The sequence below is a fragment of the Arachis ipaensis genome, chromosome B8 (genome assembly GCF_059453495.1).
Source record: "Arachis ipaensis isolate K30076 ecotype BB chromosome B8, ASM5945349v1, whole genome shotgun sequence".
NCBI lineage: Eukaryota > Viridiplantae > Streptophyta > Magnoliopsida > Fabales > Fabaceae > Arachis > Arachis ipaensis.
The window spans coordinates 103,238,708-103,260,300 of NC_142443.1; the positions used below are offsets into that span (position 1 = coordinate 103,238,708).

The 21,593-nt window shown below is 39.5% G+C and overlaps 1 protein-coding gene across 6 annotated transcripts in view; it reads left to right on the plus strand.

The window, feature by feature from the left end:
- The first annotated feature begins 14,204 nt into the window (after positions 1 to 14,204).
- Positions 14,205 to 21,593, plus strand: part of LOC107612656 (RNA helicase family protein) — a 31,625-nt gene continuing 24,236 nt past the window's right edge. For 2 of the 6 annotated variants that reach the window (XR_015895919.1, XM_088495963.1), the window contains exons 1-10: positions 14,258 to 14,795; positions 14,961 to 15,166; positions 15,259 to 15,321; positions 15,876 to 16,026; positions 16,111 to 16,209; positions 16,279 to 16,511; positions 17,382 to 17,600; positions 18,141 to 18,252; positions 18,392 to 18,589; positions 20,183 to 20,262. Coding sequence is in view for 3 of the 6 variants with exons in the window: in XM_088495963.1 (XP_088352089.1) it covers positions 14,393 to 14,795; positions 14,961 to 15,166; positions 15,259 to 15,321; positions 15,876 to 16,026; positions 16,111 to 16,209; positions 16,279 to 16,511; positions 17,382 to 17,600; positions 18,141 to 18,252; positions 18,392 to 18,589; positions 20,183 to 20,262 (1,764 nt within the window). In the remaining 3 variants the exon portion in view is untranslated. Of the gene's footprint in view, positions 14,796 to 14,960; positions 15,167 to 15,258; positions 15,322 to 15,875; positions 16,027 to 16,110; positions 16,512 to 17,381; positions 17,601 to 18,140; positions 18,253 to 18,391; positions 18,590 to 20,182; positions 20,263 to 21,593 lie in introns of all 6 variants that reach the window. The other 4 variants (XR_015895917.1, XM_088495961.1, XR_015895918.1 and 1 more) reach the window with 2 other exon arrangements.

The window sequence follows — 21,593 nt, forward strand, 5'->3', positions numbered from 1 at the left end:
GAATTATGAATCACACTTTTCACAACTCGTACAACTAACCAGCAAGTGCACTAGGTCGTCCAAGTAATACCTCACGTGAGTAAGGGTCGAATCCCACGGAGATTGTTGGTTTGAAGTAATCTATGGTTATCTTGTAAATCTTAGTCAGGAAGTCAATTATGTTTATCAGTTGAATTGCAAATAAACAATAGAGCATGGATTAAAGGTTACTTGTTATGCAGTAATGGAGAATATGTTGGAGTTTTGGAGATGCTTTGTCTTCTGAATCTCTGCTTTCCTCTGTCTTCTTATTCACGCACGCACGTCCTTCTATGGCAAGCTGTGTGTTGGTGGATCACCATTGTCAATGGCTACCTTCCATCCTTCCAGTGAAAACTATGCTCACGCGCTCTGTCACAGCACGGCTAATCACCGGTTGGTTCTCGATCCGGTTGGAATAGGATTTACTATCCTTTTGCGTCTGTCACTAACGCCCAGCCTTCAGGAGTTTGAAGCTCGTCACAGTCATTCAATCCTTGAATCCTACTCGGAATACCACAGACAAGGTTTAGACTTTCCAGATTCTCATGAATGCCGCCATCAGTTCTAGCTTATACCACGGAGATTCTGATTAAAGAATCTAAGAGATACTCATTCAATCGTATATAGAACGGAGGTGGTTGTCAGGCACACGTTCATGATTTGAGGAAGGTGATGAGTGTCACAGATCATCACCTCCATCACAGTTAAGCGCGAATGAACATCTTAGATAGGAACAAGCGTGTTTGAATGGAAAATAGAAATACTTGCATTAATTCATCGAGACACAGCAGAGCTCCTCACCCCCAACAATGGGGTTTAGAGACTCATGCCGTCAGAGAATACAAAGTTTAGATCTAAAATGTCATGAGATGCAAAATAAGTCTCTAAAAGTTGTTTAAATACTAAACTAGTAGCCTAGGTTTACAAAAAATGAGTAGACTATGATGGGTGATGCAGAGATCCACTTCTGGGGCCCACTTGGTGTGTGCTGGGGCTGAGATTTAAGCAAGTCACGTGCATAGGCCATTTGTGGAGTTGAACGCCAGTTTTTGTGCCAGTTTGGGCGTTCAACTCCAACTTTTGATCCTTTTCTGGCGCTGGACGCCAGAATTGGACAGAGAACTGGCGTTGAACGCCAGTTTACGTCATCTATCCTTGTGCAAAGTATGGACTATTATATATTGCTGGAAAGCCCTGGATGTCTACTTTCCAACGCAATTGGAAGCATGCCATTTTGAGTTTTGTAGCTCCAGAAAATCCACTTTGAGTGTAGGGAGGTCAGAATCCAACAGCATCAGCAGTCCTTTTTCAGCCTGAATCAGATTTTTGCTCAGCTCCTTCAATTTCAGCCAGAAAAATACCTGAAATTACAGAAAAATGCACAACTCATAGTAAAGTCCAGAAATATAAATTTTTCCTAAAAACTAATGGAAATAGACTAAAAACTAACTAGAACATACTCAAAAATATATGAAATTAACCCCAAAAAGCGTATAAAATATCCGCTCATCACAACACCAAACTTAAACTTTTGCTTGTCCTCAAGCAACTAGACAAATAAAATAGAAGACTAATAGGTTGAGAAGCAATAATATCTCAGAGTTTTTGAATGAAGCTCAGATTCTAATTAGATGAGCGGGGCTAGTAGCTTTTTGCTTCTGAACAGTCTTGGCATCTCACTTTATCCATTGAAGCTCAGAGTGATTGGCATCTATAGGAACTCAGAATTCAGATAGTGCTATTGATTCTCTTAGTTCAGTGTGATGATTCTTGAACACAGCTTCTTTATGAGTCTTGGCCGTGGCCCTAAGCACTTTGTTTTCCAGTATTACCACCGGATACATAAATGCCACAGACACATAACTGGGTGAACCTTTTCAGATTGTGACTCAGCTTTGCTAAAGTCCCCAATTAGAGGTGTCCAGAGTTCTTAAGCACACTCTTCTTTTCGCTTGGACCTTGACTTTAACCGCTCAGTCTCAAGTTTTCACTTGACACCTTCACGCCACAAGCACATGGTTAGGGACAGCTTGGTTTAGCCGCTTAGACCAGGATTTTAGTCCTTTAGGCCCTCCTATCCACTGATGCTCAAAGCCTTGGGATCCTTTTCATTTGCCCTTGCCTTTTGGTTTTAAGGGTTATTGGCTTTTTCTGCTTGCTTTTTCTTTCTCTTTTTTTTTTTTTGAAATTAAGGATTTTAGAAATCAGGGTTCTTAACATGTTCATGTAAAAATCATGCATTGAAACATAAAATTTGAAATTAAAATGGAAATACGTGTGGAAAAATGAATTTGGCTCCTCCCTACTTTCCTGGCGTTTGAACGCCCAAACACTGCCTGTTTTGGGCGTTCATCGCCCAAATGCTGCTCTCTTGGGCGTTTAACGCCCAGCTGCTGCCATTACTGGCATTCAACGCCCAGTGGGTGCCTCTTTCTGGCGTTGAACGCCCAGATTGCTACCATTATTGGCGTTCAACGCCCAGTGGATGCCCATTTTGGGCGTTGAACGCCCAAAATATACTTTTACTGGCGTTTTCTTGCCAGTGAGCTCTTTTTCTCTGTTTTATGTGCCGAGATCTTCTGTAAATGATTATTTACCTTGTTGTCAATGAACTCTATATAAACAAATAAAAATAAAAATAGAAATAGGGCAAAATGCTTAGAGGATTGTTGCCCCATGGCTGGGTTGCCTCCTAGCAAGCGCTTCTTTATTGTCTTTAGCTGGACCTTGCTGAGCTTTTAATCTAGCTTCAGCCTTGAGCATTCTTGCTCAATGTTGCCTTCAAGATAATGCTTGATTCTCTGTCCATTGACAATGAACTTCTTATCAGAATCAATATCTTGAAGCTCCACATAACCATATGGTGATACACTTGTAATCACGTATGGTCTCCTCCACCGGGATTTCAGTTTCCCGGGGAATAGCCTGAGTCTAGAGTTAAACAACAGGACCTTCTGTCCTGGTTCAAAGATTCTATATGACAGCTTTCTGTCATGCCATTTTTTTTATTTTTCTTTATAAAGCTTGGCATTTTCGAAAGCTGTGAATCTGAATTCCTCTAGCTCATTTAGCTGGAGCAATCGTTTTTCTCCTGCTAATTTGGCATCAAAGTTTAGGAATCTGGTTGCCCAGTAGGCCTTATGTTCCAGTTCCACGGGCAGGTGACATGCCTTACCATACACGAGTTGGTATGGAGATGTCCCTATGGGGGTCTTGAATGCTGTCCTGTAAGCCCACAGAGCATCATCCAAGCTCCGTGCCCAATCCTTTCTACGGGTATTTACTATCCGTTCCAGGATTCTCTTTAATTCTCTGTTAGAGACTTCAGCTTGCCCATTGGTTTGTGGATGATGCGGAGTGGCCACCTTGTGGCGAATTCCATACCGAACCATGGCAGAGTAAAGCTGTTTATTACAGAAGTGAGTGCCCCCATCACTGATTAGTACTCTAGGGACACCAAACCTGCTAAAGATATGTTTCTGGAGGAACTTCAGCACTGTTTTAGTATCATTGGTGGGTGTGGCAATAGCCTCAACCCATTTTGATACATAGTCAACTGCCACTAGAATATAAGTGTTTGAGTATGATGGTGGGAAAGGTCCCATGAAATCAATTCCCCATACGTCAAACAACTCAATTTCCAAGATTCCTTGTTGAGGCATGGCATAACCATGAGGCAGATTACCAGCTCTTTGGCAACTGTCACAATTACGTACCAACTCTCGGGAATCTTTATAGAGTGTGGGCCAATAGAAGCCACATTGGAGGACCTTGGTGGCTGTTCGCTCACCTCCGAAATGGCCTCCATATTGAGATCCGTGGCAATGCCACAGTATCCTCTGTGCTTCTTCTTTAGGCACACACCTACGGATAATTCCGTCTGCACATCTCTTAAAGAGGTAAGGTTCATCCCACAGGTAATATTTTGCATCAGTAATTAATTTCTTCTTTTGTTTCCTGTTGTACTCCTTGGGTATGAACCTTGCAGCTTTATAGTTTGCAATATCGACAAACCATGGTGCTTCCTGAATGGAAAATAAATGCTCATCAGGAAACGTCTCAGAGATCTCAAGAAAGGGGAGGGACGTCCCTTCCACTGGCTCTATCCGGGACAGATGATCAGCCACTTGGTTCTCTGTCCCTTTTCTGTCTCTTATTTCTATATCAAACTCTTGCAGAAGCAATACCCATCTGATGAGCCTGGGTTTTGAATCCTGCTTTGTGAGTAGGTATTTAAGAGCAGCATGGTCAGTATACACAATCACTTTTGATCCTACTAGGTATGATCTGAACTTGTCAATGGCGTAAATCACTGCAAGTAATTCTTTTTCTGTGGTTGTGTAATTTTTCTGGGCATCATTTAGAACACGACTGGCATAATAAATGACATGCAGAAGCTTGTCATGCCTCTGTCCCAATACTGCACCAATGGCATGATCACTGGCATCACACATTAGCTCAAATGGTAACGTCCAGTCTGGTGCAGAAATGACTGGTGCTGTGACCAGCTTAGCTTTCAGCGTTTCAAACGCCTGCAGGCACTCTGTGTCAAACACAAATGGCGTGTCAGCAGCTAGCAGATTGCTTAGAGGTTTTGCGATTTTTGAAAAATCTTTTATAAACCTCCTATAGAATCCTGCATGCCCCAAAAAGCTTCTGATTGCCTTAACATTGGCAGGTGGTGGTAATTTTTCAATTACCTCTATTTTTGCTTGGTCCACCTCTATTCCCTTGTTTGAGATTTTATGCCCAAGGACAATTCCTTCAGTCACCATGAAGTGACACTTTTCCAGTGATCATAAGCTCTGCTTTAAATTCACAGGAAGAGGAGGCACTTATTCAAGTGCTAAGGACACACAAGACAGCTCTTGGGTGGTCCACCAAAAACTTGGTGCACGAATTATGAATCACTGTCATGCCTCCTTTTTTTGGGACGACTTGGACAGGGCTCACCCAGGGGCTATCAGAAATAGGATAAATAATCCCAGCCTCTAGTAATTTGGTGACCTCATTCTGCACCACTTCCTTCATGGCTGGATTTAGCCGCCTCTGTGGTTGAACCACTGGTTTGGCATTATCCTCCAATAGGATTTTGTGCATGCATCTAGCTAGGCTTATGCCCTTAAGGTCACCTATGGACCACCCAAGAGCTGTCTTGTGTGTCCTTAGCACTTGAATAAGTGCTTCCTCTTCCTGTGAATTTAAAGCAGAGCTTATGATCACTGGAAAAGTGTCACCTTCTCCCAGAAACACATATTTCAAGGATGGTGGTAATGGCTTGAACTCGGGTTTAGGAGGTTTTTCCTCTTTCAGAAGAAAGTTCAGAGGCTCTTTCATGTCCTCTGAATCCTCCAAATCAGGCTGAACATCTTTAAAGATGTCTTCCAACTCTGATTCGAGACTCTCAGCCATGTTGATCTCTTCTACCAAAGAGTCAATAAGATCAACTTTCATGCAGTCTGTCGATGTGTCTGGATGCTGCATGGCTTTGACAGCATTCAACTTGAACTCATCATCATTGACTCTCAGGGTTATTTCCCCTGTTGGACGTCAATGAGGGATCGTCCAGTTGCTAGGAAGGGCCTTCCTAGAATGAGGGTAGCACTCTTGTGCTCCTCCATTTCCAGCACAACAAAGTCGATGGGAAAGGCGAATGGCCCAACTCTGACAATCATGTCCTCAATCACGCCTGATGGGTATTTAGTGGAACCATTAGCAAGTTGGAGACATATCCGGGTTGGTTTAACTTCTTCAGTTAAGCCAAGCTTCCTGATAGTGGATGCAGGTATTAGGTTGATGCTTGCCCCAAGATCGCATAAAGCTGTCTTGGTGCAATTACCTTCTAATGTGCATGGTATCAGAAAGCTCCCAGGGTCTTTAAGCTTTTCAGGAAAGCTCTTCAGAATGACTGCACTGCATTCTTCAATGAGGAGAACTCTTTCTGTTTCTCTCCAATCCTTCTTATGACTCAAGATCTCTTTCATGAACTTGGCATAAGAGGGTATTTGCTCAAGTGCTTCTGCAAATGGAATCTTTATTTCAAGAGTCCTGAGATAATCTGCAAAGCGAGCAAATTGCTTATCCTGCTCCTCTTTCTGGAGTTTTTGAGGATAAGGTATCTTGGCTTTATATTCTTCAACCTTAGTTGCTGCAGGTTTATTGCCTACAGAAGTGGTTGAAGAAGTCTTTTTAGAGGGGTTGTTATCAGCATTTGTGTGTGTCTGATCCCTCACTGGCAATTGAGTGCCAGAGTTAGAAGCTGGAGTGAAACTGGACGCCAGCTCCTTGTCTGCTCCTGGCGTCTGAACGCCAGAAATATGCCCATTTTGGGCGTTCAACGCTGGATCCTACCCTATTTGGGCGTTCAACGCCAGATTCTTGTCCATTTCTGGCGTTGAACGCCAATCCTGCCTTGTTTCTGGCGTTGAACGCCAGTTTTGGGCATGGTCTGGGCGTTCAGCGCCAGCCTTCCACAAATTTTCTGGCGTTTTAGCGCCAGAATTATTTTTCCCTGGGCTCTTACTATCCTCAGGTGAATATTTGGTGGGTTGCTCATTTCTTAGCTTTTTGCTACCTTGAGGTGGGGTATTTAATGTTTTCCCACTTTTTAGTTGAACTGCTTGGCATTCTTCTGCTATTTGCCTTGACAGCTGCTGCTTTGTTTGCTTAAACTGTTCGTCCATATGTATATTAGCCATCCTTGTCTCTTGTAACCTGTCTTTAAATTCGGCTAGCTGCTTTGTTAGAAAGTCCAATTGCTGATTGAATTCAGTAGCTTGTTTTGCAGGATTGAGTTCAGCAGTTACTGTTTTAACCTCTTCATTCATGGAAGGGTTGCTGCTTAGGTACATATGCTGATTCCTGGCAACTGTATCAATGAGCTCTTGAGCCTCTTCAATTGTCTTTTTCATGTGGATAGATCCACCAGCTGAGTAATCTAGAGACATCTGAGCTCCTTCTGCAAGCCCATAGTAGAAGATGTCTAACTGAACCCACTCTGAAAATATTTCAGAGGGGCATTTTCGTAGCATCTCTCTGTATCTCTCCCAGGCATCATAAAGAGATTCATTATCTCCTTGTTTAAAGCCTTGGATGTCCAGCCTTAGCTGTGTCATCCGTTTTGGGGGAAAGTACTGATTCAGGAATTTTTCTATCAGCTGTTTCCATGTCTTTATGCTGGCCTTAGGTTGGTTATTCAACCACCTCTTAGCTTGATCTTTTACAGCAAATGGAAACAGTAATAGTCTGTAGACATCCTGATCTATTTCTTTATCATGTACTGTGTTAGCAATCTGTAGAAACTGTGCCAGAAACTCTGTAGGTTCTTCCTGTGGAAGACCGGAATACTGGCAACTTTGCTACACCATGATAATGAGCTGAGGATTCAACTCAAAGCTACTGACTCCAATGGAGGGTATGCAGATGCTACTCCCATATGAAGCAGTAGAGGGGTTAGAATATGACCCCAGAGTCCTTCTGGACTGTTCATTTCCGCTTAGATCCATGATGGAGAAAGGGAGATGATGTAAAATAGAGAAAATATTTTTATTTATTTAATTTATTTATTTATTTCAAAAACAAAATAAATTAAAATAAAATAAATAAAAATGGGTGAAGATTTTCGAAAAAAATGAGGAGAGAGAAAGTGGTTAGGAAGTTTTGAAAAGGATATGATGATTTTTGAAAAAGGTTTTAAATTTTTAAAAAAAATCTGAATTTTAAGGGAAATTTTCGAAAGAAAAAAATTTGCTTAAAAATGGAGAGAAAAAAATATTTTTGAATTTAAAGAGGAGAGAGAAAAACAATAAGATAGCACAAGATTTAAAATTTTTAGATCTGATGCTCCTTGTTTTCGAAAATTTTTAAGGAAAAAACACTAAGGAACACCAAACTTAAAAATTTTAAGATCAGGACACAAGGAAAACTCTAGAACACTTTGAAAATTCACAAGAACACCAAACTTAAAATTTTTAGAAAACCAAACTAAAATTTTTGAAAAACACAGAGAAATCAACAAGAAAACACCAAACTTAAAGTTTGGCACAGGATTTAATAGAAAAATTATTTTTTTGAAAAAGATTTTAAAAAGAAAATAAGGATTCTAAGATTCTAACACAACAATAATAAGAGACTCTAAACAAAAAAAAGAAAAATTTTTCTAATCTAAGCAACAAAATAAACCGTCAGTTGTTCAAACACGAACAATCCCCGGCAACGGCGCCAAAAACTTGGTGCACGAATTATGAATCACACTTTTCATAACTCGTACAACTAACCAGCAAGTGCACTGGGTCGTCCAAGTAATACCTCACGTGAGTAAGGGTCGAATCCCACGGAGATTGTTGGTTTGAAGCAATCTATGGTTATCTTGTAAATCTTAGTCAGGAAGTCAATTATGTTTATCAGTTGAATTGCAAATAAACAATAGAGCATGGATTAAAGAGTACTTGTTATGCAGTAATGGAGAATATGTTGGAGTTTTGGAGATGCTTTGTCTTCTGAATCTCTGCTTTCCTCTGTCTTCTTGTTCACGCACGCACGTCCTCCTATGGCAAGCTGTGTGTTGGTGGATCACCGTTGTCAATGGCTACCTTCCATCCTTCCAGTGAAAACTACGCTCACGCGCTCTGTCACAGCACGGCTAATCACCGGTTGGTTCTCGATCCGGTTGGAATAGGATTTACTATCCTTTTGCGTCTGTCACTAACGCCCAGCCTTCAGGAGTTTGAAGCTCGTCACAGTCATTCAATCCTTGAATCCTACTCGGAATACCACAGACAAGGTTTAGACTTTCCAGATTCTCATGAATGCCGCCATCAGTTCTAGCTTATACCACGGAGATTCTGATTAAAGAATCTAAGAGATACTCATTCAATCGTATATAGAACGGAGGTGGTTGTCAGGCACACGTTCATGATTTGAGGAAGGTGATGAGTGTCACAGATCATCACCTCCATCACAGTTAAGCGCGAATGAACATCTTAGATAGGAACAAGCGTGTTTGAATGGAAAACAGAAATACTTGCATTAATTCATCGAGACACAGCAGAGCTCCTCACCCCCAACAATGGGGTTTAGAGACTCATGCCGTCAGAGAATACAAAGTTTAGATCTAAAGTGTCATAAGATGCAAAATATGTCCCTAAAAGTTGTTTAAATACTAAACTAGTAGCCTAGGTTTACAAAAACTGAGTAGACTATGATGGGTGATGCAGAGATCCACTTCTGGGGCCCACTTGGTGTGTGCTGGGGCTGAGATTTAAGCAAGTCACGTGCAGAGGCCATTTGTGGAGTTGAACGCCAGTTTTTGTGCCAGTTTGGGCGTTCAACTCCAACTTTTGATCCTTTTCTGGCGCTGGACGCCAGAATTGGACAGAGAACTGGCGTTGAACGCCAGTTTACGTCGTCTATTCTTGTGCAAAGTATGAACTATTATATATTTCTGGAAAGCTCTGGATGTCTACTTTCCAACGCAATTGAAAGCATGCCATTTCAAGTTTTGTAGCTCCAGAAAATCCACTTTGAGTGTAGGGAGGTCAGAATCCAACAGCATCAGCAGTCCTTTTTCAGCCTGAATAAGATTTTTGCTCAGCTCCTTCAATTTCAGCCAGAAAAATACCTGAAATTACAGAAAAACACACAACTCATAGTAAAGTCCAGAAATATGAATTTTTCCTAAAAACTAATGGAAATAGACTAAAAACTAACTAGAACATACTCAAAAATATATGAAATTAACCCCAAAAAGCGTATAAAATATCCGCTCATCAATAACCTAGAAAGAGATCGACCTAACGAAGTCGATCCCCTACAAAATGAAAAGGTTATAAAAGCAATCCCTGAAAGAGACCTGACAAAGGTCCAAGAAAGAGGATTACAGAAATAACCCAGAAAGAGATCGACCTAGCGAAGTCGATCTCCTACAAACAAGTTATAAAAGCAATCCCCGAGAAGAGACCTGGCAAAGGTCCAAGAAAGAGGATTACAGAAATAACTTAAAAGGGGACCAGCGCAAAAGAACCACCGAGAAACAAGTTGGACCCATAAGTCACAACCTTAAAGGATCCAAGCTACAAACAATAAAACAAAGCAATCCGAGGAAGTCGAGATGCAAGATTTCAAGCATCAGTAGAAAACAGAAAAAATGCCAAGTCAAAAAACTACTTCTTTTACTCTATAAAAGTTATAAGGCCCGGAAGGCCACCAAAATCTACCGTGAAGGGATAGCGAGCAACCTTTTTTGTTTTTCAAAAAGGTAAAAAGTTGCTAAAGAAGCAACCAGGAAATGTCAGCAATTAAATAAAAAGTTTTAAAGCCCACAAGCCGGGCCAACTACATATCCAGAAAGAGATCAGCAAACATCAGGAGCCTTCTTGGCAGCATCAGGACAAGGAGAAGGAGGACGAGTCTGAATCGACACAGCATCCACAGTTCCATCCTCCTGGTTCAGAATTTGGCAATCCGAGTCAGGCGCAACCGAAGGAGCAAAAGAGGTCGACACTTTGGCAGAGGACGCAGGGGGAGGAGCAACCTCATCATCATCATCCTCATCATCAGGGACAATCTTGCCATCCCTGACAATGTTATCCAGGCTAAAGGGGGTGAGATCGGCCTCGGGAGCAATGACCCGAACTTGCTCTTTCAAGTTCTCGTAAGCAGCAGTCACGCTGCCAACGAGATGACTTTGGAGCTCAGAATAATCTTCCCGGACATTGTCGAGCTCCCCCCTCAGGCGCATCATCTCCCGATAGGATGTAACGTAACTATCCTTATGCATCATGGCTGTGTCCTCAGCCAACCTCAAAGAAGCTGCCAGTGATTGAGAACTCGCCTTCTCGTTCTCTAAGTCCTTCTCCAGCTTGGCTACCTTTATCTCAAGTTCCTCTTTCAACTCCCTCATCCGATCAAACTCTTGTTTTGCCTCCTCCATAAACGCTTTAGTGGCATGGAGAGGGAGATTCTGAGCAGTCCGATATATGGCAGCCGCCATATACGCCATCTTTACGTGATTTCGGGCCATAAATTCCAAGTGATGGAGGATGGACACATCATCCATGAGAGGGCGCCATAGGGACCGATTTGCTGATCCACAAATTCAATGACATTAAAATCAGGAGCATCGAGGTCGAAGGGCTCAACTGTTTTTTGTTTTTTATTGGGAGGAGCAACAGATGGAGCGGCAGAAGTGGGGTGAGGATCCACCAAACGGACTCGGGGTGTAGGGATCACCTTCTTCACCCCAGGAGAACTCGGCACTGATTGCTTCTCGCGCACTTGGGAGGACCCCTCCCCAGCCGCCTTGGCCGCAATATTTCTGGCAGCAGTCGCCCTCTGCGCCCTCTTAAAAGCTTTCATGGATTCATTATTCTTCATTGCCTCTGCAAATAAAACAGAAATTAAGCTACAAGTTGGATAAGTCAGAAAGACAGCTACAAGCAACATGAACAGATAATAAAGGAAACACAAGATACCCAGTTCAGTTTGAAGAAGAGAAGGATTGGTCAGAAATTTCTTTGTGTCAAGATGGGGAGGATGACCCCAGCGTTCTTCCAAGACAGTCACAAAAGCTCGCTCGGCCTCATCCAACATTTCTCACGCATATCTAGAGACCCCTCACATCTTTTTGCCACTCCAAGGGAAAAGCAGGTTCGTCATTTTCATCCAGAAAAAAAGGGCCGAGCTCCTTCAACAGCTCGGACCTTAAAAAAGTAGTTTTTAAAATCACGGAATGACTCGTCAAACATGGAAAATACCTTCTTTCCCTGGGTGGAACGAAAGGAGACCCAAGCTGACTTCTTTTTTACCACACCGGGCTTAGTCAAGACAAACAGATAGAAAAAGAGAGATTGGGAAGCAGGAATACCAAAACCATTGCACAACAATTGGAAAATTTTTATGAAACCCCAGGAATTGGGGTGAAGTTGAGAGGGAGCAACATTACAGGACCATAACAGGTCGGTTTCAAATTGAGTAAAAGGAAGGGTGATACCCAGCTGACTGAAGAAAAAATCATAAACATAAAAGAAAGGGCGATCATCAACAACCCGAGTAGAAAAGCAAACTCTCTCCTCAGAAGAGGGAGGGACAAGTTCATAATTCTTCTCATCACCAGGATTACTACAGACCCTATGAAACTGCCTAAGCTGCGCGCAAAACTCGGAATCAACCAAAAAGACACACATAAGAACCATCGAGTCCACCCAATCGGCCATGCCCTCGGGAACCTGGGAAGACATCTCTACAACGTTACTGCGAGAAGACATGAGGCCAACTAAATCCTACAATAAGAAAAGAAGAGTGGGTTACTAACAAAACATCTCGGATGAGGGGCAAAATAACTCGACAGACGAACAAACAGGAAAGGAAAACCCCAAGACTCAAACCAAAGCCTTGGGGCATCCTTTGGAGGCAGTAACAAAGCAAGGTATCAAGGAAAATCTACTTACGTCCCGGCATCTCGCAAACAAGAATAGAAGATCTCAAACAGCAAGCATTTTTCATAGGAGAAAGACAAAACACAAACAAAACAGAAAGTCATCTTCCTACAGTCTATCAGCAAGAAACAACAGCAAACATACCAGGCAAAATTCATCAAAGATGCAATCTTTTTTCAGAGTCAAACAAAATTATTATTCCAAAGCTTCAAGATCAAAAGCATTTCACAACATGCAAAGGCCCTAAAGGTATCAAGCAACAGGAAAAGCGAAAAAGACCATGCAAAAGACGAAGAAATTACGAGGCACACAGTGATCAGGCACAGCAAAAAGTAGAAAGATCTAAACTTTTCCCAACTAAGATAAAAACTTTCTCAAAACAGACACAAAAATGGCGTAGAGGGAGAAAGAAAGAAGAACCAAACTTGGGAAAATGAGAGAAAGCTGCAAAGAAAAGCAGAAAAGTGGAAGGCAAAATCCAGAATCACCCCTTCCCCCACGAAAAAGCAAAGTCACAAAGCAACGTCGCTGGGCTGAAACGCGAAAGCTACAGGCGGAGGCTTCAGAAAAATCAAAGAAAAAAGTTGAAAGTGAGAAAGTAAAGGGAGAAGTTACAAAGAAGAAGCGAAGAAGAGAAACCGTTTTTGATCAAGAAATTCAAAATAAAAGCCAAGAAAGCAAATAAATGCCAATTAAATGCGGATATTAAAACCGCTTGCGTTCCCAAAAAAAAAGCGCTGATATAAAAGCGCGCACTTTTAGGAAAAAACGTTCTACATGCAAAAGCTGCTACAAAAAGGAGTCGACAAAATGCTTGAGTTCGGCTTCGCTACAAGAAGGACCGAAGTCAAGGACTCGACCTCGACAAAGAAGACCGAGCTCAAGCAGGGGCACTGTTCATACCCTGGGTCGAGACATCTGACCTGGGATGATTGACGACAAAGCGACCGACCTCTTCAGGTCAAGTGGACCGACTTCTTCTTAAAGAACTCGGCCAAATCGACAGGAAAGCCCATAAAGGACCCAAGTAGAGGAACACGACCCAAATCCAAAGGCCGTCCAAACCTATAGAGATAAGGGCGGTTCCCTTGAAGATAAGCTGACTTCAACTCAAAGATAAAGATAAGATAAGATAACTAACTTATCTTATCTAGAAAGGTCACTCTACAACTACTATAAATACACTGGAGCACCCAGGTATAACTCATACTCTGATTCTACATAAAACCTGCTTAATACCCGTGCTAACTTAAGCATCGGAGTCTCTTGCAGGTACCCTCCACCCTCTGGTGAGGAAGGATTAGCAGTGCAGCAAGTCCAGCAAGTTAGACACAACAGCTCCGACTGCCACCGGCCAGCCGGACACGACATCTCCGACCAGTACGGAAGATCTCGTTCGAGATCGACCTCCAGTTTCAGGTAACCCTCGGAACAAGTATCATATTTAAGATTAACATTCTTATAATCTATGATCATGAAAAATATCATTTCCACCTTAATATAAAAAATAATTTGTGGCAAAAATAACTTAACAATGAAGATGATCATCTAAAAATTATAATTGGGCTTGGTGTATAAAAATTAAAAATAGATTTACAATAAGAACATGTAACACCAACCTACAAATAGTAAGTAGAGGTATTAGAAAAGAACAATTTTTTATGGTCCTCCTTGTATTTTTGTGTTAGACATTGTAAAAGATGACACATTTCGAGTATTTGAATGTGGAAGCTGGTGACAACAGTAAATAAGTAACTATGCAAATAACAAGAAAGCTCAAATAAAAAATTATTCAAGTTATAGAATATCATTTTTTGTGAATTTTCAATCTCTTTTATTAAGCTTCATTGGTCTGGTCTGCTGGTTACTGCGTATCATGATCGGAACAAAGAGAAAAGAGCGAGGCAAAGGGAAAGCTTAATTAGCAAAATAGAAATATGCCGCCAAAAAAGAGTAAGAAGAATCAGAATCAGAATCAGAAGCAGAATAAGCCCCACGCTTCGGCTTCCTCTGCTCCGAGGTTGCAGATTTCGGCCGATAACGAGAGCCGCCTCCGCCGCCTCCTTCTCAATTCGGCACCTGCGTCTGCTCCACCGCCTCCCCCCGCCGTTGACGATGCCACGTCATCCCTAACGAGGGCTCAGAAGGCCAAGAAGCTTAAATCTCTTTATGAGAAGCTCTCTTGCGAAGGTTTCACTAATCGCCACGTTGAGCTTGCTCTCTCCGCTCTCAAGGAAGCTGCTACTTTTGAATCAGCTCTTGATTGGTTATGCTTGAATTTGCCCGGCAACGAACTTCCACTCAAATTTTCTACTGGAACTTCCACTCATTCCACTCAAGGTAAAAGTTTGTAATGTTTGTTATTCAATTAACTTGTCGACTTTAGTTCGTATTGTGTATTGAGTTACTGATTGGAGTAATTGTATAAATTTTGCTGATATAATTTTATATTAAGACATTGATATTTTAGCTCCCGTTTTGTAATTTTGTTTTGAGTCTTGTTAGGGGGATCGGTTGGAGTTATATTTAATCCACGGGATGGTTCGGCTCCTGCGGAAAATGCATCTGATACGACTGAGGAGGAACAGGCGCCGGAATTTTCTGTTTTAATAGAGAGACATTGGAATGATGGTAGTTTAGATTCTGTACAAGCATCTCAAGCAGATTGGATAAAGAAATATGTTGAGCAACAGGAAGAGGAAGAGGAAAAGGTAATGATTGACAATCATTTGTATGAAGAATAAAACTGCTGTATATTATTGTCTCTGTAAAAGTTATCGATTTGATTTCGTGATATATTCAGGATGAATCTAAGACTTGGGAAGATGACATTTGTTATGGGGGTAGTGGCAGTGCCAAAAAGGAGGTACTTATATTTTCAAGCTTAAATTACATTGACCACCTTTTTACATTGTTATGGTTGGGTTTTAAGTAGGTTTAACCCTTCATGCTTCCTTTTTGTTTGAGGTACTCATTTTCTTTCTGTCTTCCTCTTTGTTGTTGGGTTTGGCATGTTTAGATTATAAGTTTCATTTCTTTTTAAAAGAATTCTGATCAGTCATATCAGTTGTCTTTGTAATTGTTTTCATTTTTTCAAACATTTATTAATAAATTTTGCAGTAAGCACTAGTAAAATGTGGTAACATTTGTTAATGGTAGTTAACTGATGCAAGTTCCTGGTTTGAGTGGCCTGACTGCTGAAGTTGTTTGCTTAAATAGTGCATTTTCTTGGTAGTTTGTTTGATCAGGTCAGTAATTCTATATACTAAAACAGGTCTGTGTCTGCATTATCCGGTTGAACAGGCTGTTTGTTAGAAAATTTAATGTCTTTGTTCTGCTTGGTCTCTATTAATGTTCTGGGAGAATGCAACATTGCTTGTTAATCTCTGATGAGTTTATCATTTGTTTCTATCTTAATAGTCCTGCGAACCTAGGCCATATGATGTTATTTCCAAGGAGTATCTTGCTGCAAGGTTAGAAGCTACAGATGCCAAGGAGAACAAGGACAAAAAACGTCAGGAGCAGGCAGGCAATGTGATCCGGAAACTGAAGCAAGAGTTGTCTGCTCTAGGTTAATTTGAATTTCTTTTTTTATTTCTATGTTTTTTTGACCTCCTTTTTTTTGTCGCATTTGATGATATGTTATACTGAGCAGGATTATCGGATGATGATTTGGCCTTACAGTATGAGCAACAAATCAGTTCTAACTATGAGAGAGCTTCATCTGGCCTGTCTGGCCATGAGCCCAACACAGGTGACACAGCAGGTTATTCAGAAACTAATTTGCCCTCTGGTGGAGCTGTAATTGATGGAAGTGATGTAGGGCATCGTAGCATGGAGGAAAATATTGATAAGTCTTCCTCACTGGTTGTACACATTGAAGAAAATTCTGTTGAAGGAGAGGCAGAAGAGGTGGAACTTGGTGGTTTCTTCTCCGAGGATGTATCATCTAATGAAATATTACCTCCTGATGTTTTGAGACTGCAGAAAGAAGAAAAATTTAAAAGACTTTTGGAAAGCAAGAATTTAGAAAATTTAGATGGCATCTGGAAGAAGGTAAGTTTGTAGGCTATTTATAATGGATCACGATGATTGATTTTAATTTTACTTTATGTGTCTTGACTGCCTTCCTGTTATTCTCAATATATTTCTGCTACATTAGAGTTCGAAGGAACGGTAATTGTTTTGGTTGGTGGATGCATTCATGGATATTATGAATATACTGCATGCTATATTTGAATGAAATTGACTCATACTACGGACTTATGGCTTTTGGGATAAGAGTATGTTTTTTATTTTTGTTTGGTTGGAAGAACATGGCCTTTGTAATGGGTTCAACTAACAGATGTTGTGCTAGTTTGGATTGGCTTTTTGAGTGAAAAAAGTACCCGTTTTTAAAAATAAAGTACTTTTATTCAATTTAAAACCTATTTGGAATATGTCTTTAAAAAAAAAAAAGCACTTTTATTAAAAAAAGCAAATTATTTGCTTTTTCTAAAAGCTAACAATACCTTGCTTTTAAAGAAAGCAGAAGCAAAAGACGTTTTTAATACTTGAAAACTCTTTAAGTCTATCCAAATGTAAAATAATTTTTGTCTGTTAAAAAAAGATTTTTTTAAAAAGATAAACAAAAGAAGTACTCTTTTCCAAAGTTAATCTAAACTGACCCGTTATGTATTTGTTGGTTTCTTTTTGTTTTGTTCCTATGTTTAGGAGGATTTCTAGTCCACCTTTATGTTATTCTTTTCCCTCTTCCTGTTAGTGCATTTCTTATGTCTTCTTTTATTTAAAAAGGAATTTAATAATTTTTTCTATCGTTTCTTCCTGAGCATCAAGTAGAAAGCAGTGTGTTTGTGCATTTTTGTTATATCTCTTGCTATAGTCTGATGGTATTTATCTCTGATGTTTTAATTTAAATAATAATAGGGGGATCCTAAAAAGATCCCAAAGGCAGTTCTTCATCAACTATGTCAGAAATCAGGCTGGGAAGCTCCAAAGTTCAATAAAATTCTTGGCAGGGGAAAAAATTTTGCCTACACTGTGACTGTATTGCGTAAAGCTAGTGGGAGGGGCAAGAACCGAAAAGCTGGGGGACTGGTCACACTTCAGCTTCCAGATCAGAATGAAATCTTTGAATCTGCAGAGGTGAGTCGTTCTTAATTGTTGACAGAAATTTGTGCATGGCCTGCACTCTTCATTTACTAGTTTATTTTTTATAAAAGTTGCACTCTTCATTTATTGCTCATAGCTTGATTGCAACCAATTGATGAAGTTTCAAGGGATCATTAGGAGTTATTTTGAAGCTAAGATACACCCTAAGAATAACTAACTTTTAGTCTAATCACTAGTCAATCTACATGACTATATTTGATCATATATTCTAACCCACCCTTGAGCTGAACCCATTTAGATTTCAGCTTGATCCAATTAAACACAGCGAAACAATGGCAAACTCAGCCAACCTGGCCAAATAGACCCCAACGTCTCAGCAACATATGCAAGAAGGAACCTTACCAATTAGGCCAAATGCAAGCAAGACAACTGCTTATCCACATAGAGGAGAGGCTACAGAGTGCACTGGATACACAACTAGATTTCCTTTACATGCTAGTCTTGTCAATTGTTATAGATGATATGAGAACAAATTCTCTGGTCCATACAACTTTGCAGTTTTACTGATTGCAGGATGCACAGAATAAGGTGGCAGCTTATGCTTTGTTACAAATGTTTCCTGACGTCCCAGTTCATCTCCCAATTACAGAGCCTTATGGTTCGCTTGTTATGAAGTGGATGGAAGGTTGTGTTTCTTTCTTATGTTTAAATTTTATTACGTTGAAACTTTGATTTCACCATTGTGTTTGGTTTAAATTCTTTAACCATAATGTATGTGCACTTCTCTTTTTTCATAAGATGATATCTGTTTTCAAAACTTACAGGAGAATCATTTGCCAAGCTAGAAGACAGTGAGGAAGATCATAGAACTAGTTTTGTGGATTCATTATTAAATGGTGATGGTTCTGGTGCAATTCCATCTGTTGAAGTTGCAGATCATAAGTCTCAACAAACAGATAATTTGGATAGACTCGGTGAAAATAAAACTTCGGCAATTGCCAGTCATCAGCCACCTACTCAGAGTAGGTTCATCCATTCTTATTTAATTTATTTTAGTTATTGAATTCATTCATTTATTCATTCATTTCCCTTTTGAATGGTTTTTCATGAATAAGCCTGACCTCAGCTTGAAACTGTGTTTCTTAGAAGTATAAAACTGTAAGATATCTGGCTGCATAGATTTTTATGGCTGCCTTTTGTCCTTAATTCCTTTATCTGGTAATTCGTACCTGCTTATCGCTCTTCTCGAAGAAATATTGACAGCTAACCTTGTTAGCCAATTCAGAGTTTGTTTTTATTTTTATTTTTTTTTGGGGTTAAAAAATAAATCAACAATCGAATAACTTGAAAGAAAGGTCTTGAGAAAAGTCCAATCATACAATCCTGAGCCATTTGCAAGAACAAAAGGTAAGACAAAAGCTTAAATTGGATTAAAATAAAATAGGTACTAGTGCTTTGATGGAGATCCTGAGCCTTATGTAATATTAATGTCCAAATTATGTGTCTTCTTCTCTACACATCTACTACACCAATATGTATGCAAAACCCAAGTTGGTATATTCCAGCTGCCATTAACAGAAGGAAGGAAACAGATGCTATTTTCGCAATGTTCTTTTGCTCGAGTAAAATAGCAGCAAGCTATGAATAAGTGCCTTCTCCTTCTCAGGTCCAAATCATCTATTCCCAAATATATAATCCCAAATTAACAAACGATTATGGCAACCAGGGGAATATTTGATCAGGTAGATATGCAACATTATTAAAGCTGAGTCCCTGTTTCTTTGGTTCCTCTTCAATATACCTCAGGTTACGTAGTATTAAATATATTGGGGTTCATCATACAAAACAACAAGGAAATACCTGGAGATGTAAAATATAGGATTGAATTTGAGTGCATGAAATAAGCCCTGTGCTTGAAGTGTTATGTATTATAAAAGTGTCACACTCAAGCGTCAAGCATAACAAAAAGAGTACTAGATAACTGCAAGACTTGCAGCGTTGTATGGGACTTGGTGTTGGCTTAGAAAACTCAACTAGAGAGTAAGCTCAATAAATAAAATGTTAGGAAGCTGCTTTGGATGAGTGGATAAATTAGATACGATAGGATTATAAACGAATGCATAGGAAGAAATGTTTTTTGGGGGGGGGGGGGGGGGAGGGTACATCCAATTGCGGAAAGGATGTAGAAGACCTTTGGTGGTTTAGCTATGGCATTCCTGTAAGAAAAAGGCAGATTTGATGAAGATAGTCTAATAGTAAGGTACAGAGAGTTAGAAAAACTATAGACGAAACCATCAAGAGGAATTCATATATTCACATTATTGTCTAGATAAATGGTTTATGGTATGACATGATGGTGTAATTTGATGCATTTTAACCGACCCCACTCAAGTGGGAAATGAAGGGCATTCACAAAATTCAATTCATCAGCACCTGATTTTGATTAATATTTGAGTGAACATATAACAAATAAATTGGTCTTCTGGTAAAATTCAAGGGTTACTGGATATATGTTTGATTGATGGGTAAAAAAATGCATTTATCTGTCTTTTTTGACTCTTTGTTACTGTTGTTATTTTTATTATTGTTTATGAATATAAAATTTTCTTGTGCAGGAGATACATATAGCAAGGAAAATGAGAGTAATTATTTGAGACAGGTTCAAATTAATAAAATGAAAACACGTAGATACCAGGTTTGTCTAAGTTTTTATAATTTGTAAGTACTTTATATATAGTATATTAGCTGCTATTATTCATAAATTGTCAACTATTCCTATCCAATGAGTTTTCCGGCTGCAAATAGTTTGCGATTTGGAATGTCAATTCATTGAATGTAAGACAACGGACATGTAGTGCAAGTTTAGCAAGATTAATCATAAGATCATACTATCTCACAATTCAACATGATTTATGTTGCTTGGGTTTATCTTTTAAAATGACTGAGAAATAAAATGAGATGTATCCCATATATTTTAGCTTGGATGGATCTACTAGAGAAGTGATTCTTGTGTTACTGTTACCCAGGCTTTTGGTTAATTACACAGCTATAAGATTGTACTGTATTGAATTTGATTCATGGGTTGGAAAAGGAAGAATTTTACTTCCCCCCTCAAGTTTTCAAGAACTGTAATCAAATTGAACAAAGAGATTGGGACTCTTAATTACCAAGCAAACTAGTTTTTCTTCAGCTATTTGAGCTTAGATATCCAAGATGTTGTTGCCACATTATGGAAATCAATACCAGTAGAATTACAAGAAACCAAAGGCAAGAAAAAACATGGAGACACTGAAAAATGGAGTGGAAAAGAATGTCCCACCTTAGGGCTATTTGTGATCATCTTCCCTGAGGGTTGATATTGTACAAGACAACCAGTGAGAATTCAGCTTAAGTAACTAACTAAGCATTAAACTTAATAGTGCAATCATATGAAATACAGACGCTAGTTAAAGATAAAGAAATATTACTAGTGTGATAGGTAAAAGGTTTCCAGAATTTTGAAATTTCCAGACTATTTGGTGGAATTAGGAAAATTTTCAGCACTATTGGTCATATGATCCAATTGAAGTGTTTGAATGTATTGTATTATAAAATGTACAGGGAATCAGCCTCTTTATAGAGGAATTACAGAAATAGAAATAACTAGAAAATAGGAAAGAAGAAAAAAATACTAGCCTAAAATAAAGGAAATATTTCTAATCATAAAATTCCTAAAATTAAGCTAAACCCAAAAAGGAAAAGATTTATAATTAATTCTATTTACATAAGATTCATAAAAGGAATTAGGAATCTGATTTTGATTTGATTTAGTCAACACTCCCCCTCAAGCTGGCTTGAAGATATCATTCATTGACAGCTTGCTTATTATGCTATCAAAAGTCTTCTTGGGTAATCCTTTAGTTAGAATATCTGCTAATTGTTCCGTGGTTGGAATATATGAGATGCAAATCTGTCCTCTCTCAATCTTTTCCCTGATAAAATGCTTGTCAACTTCAACATGTTTAGTTCTATCATGCAACACTGGAT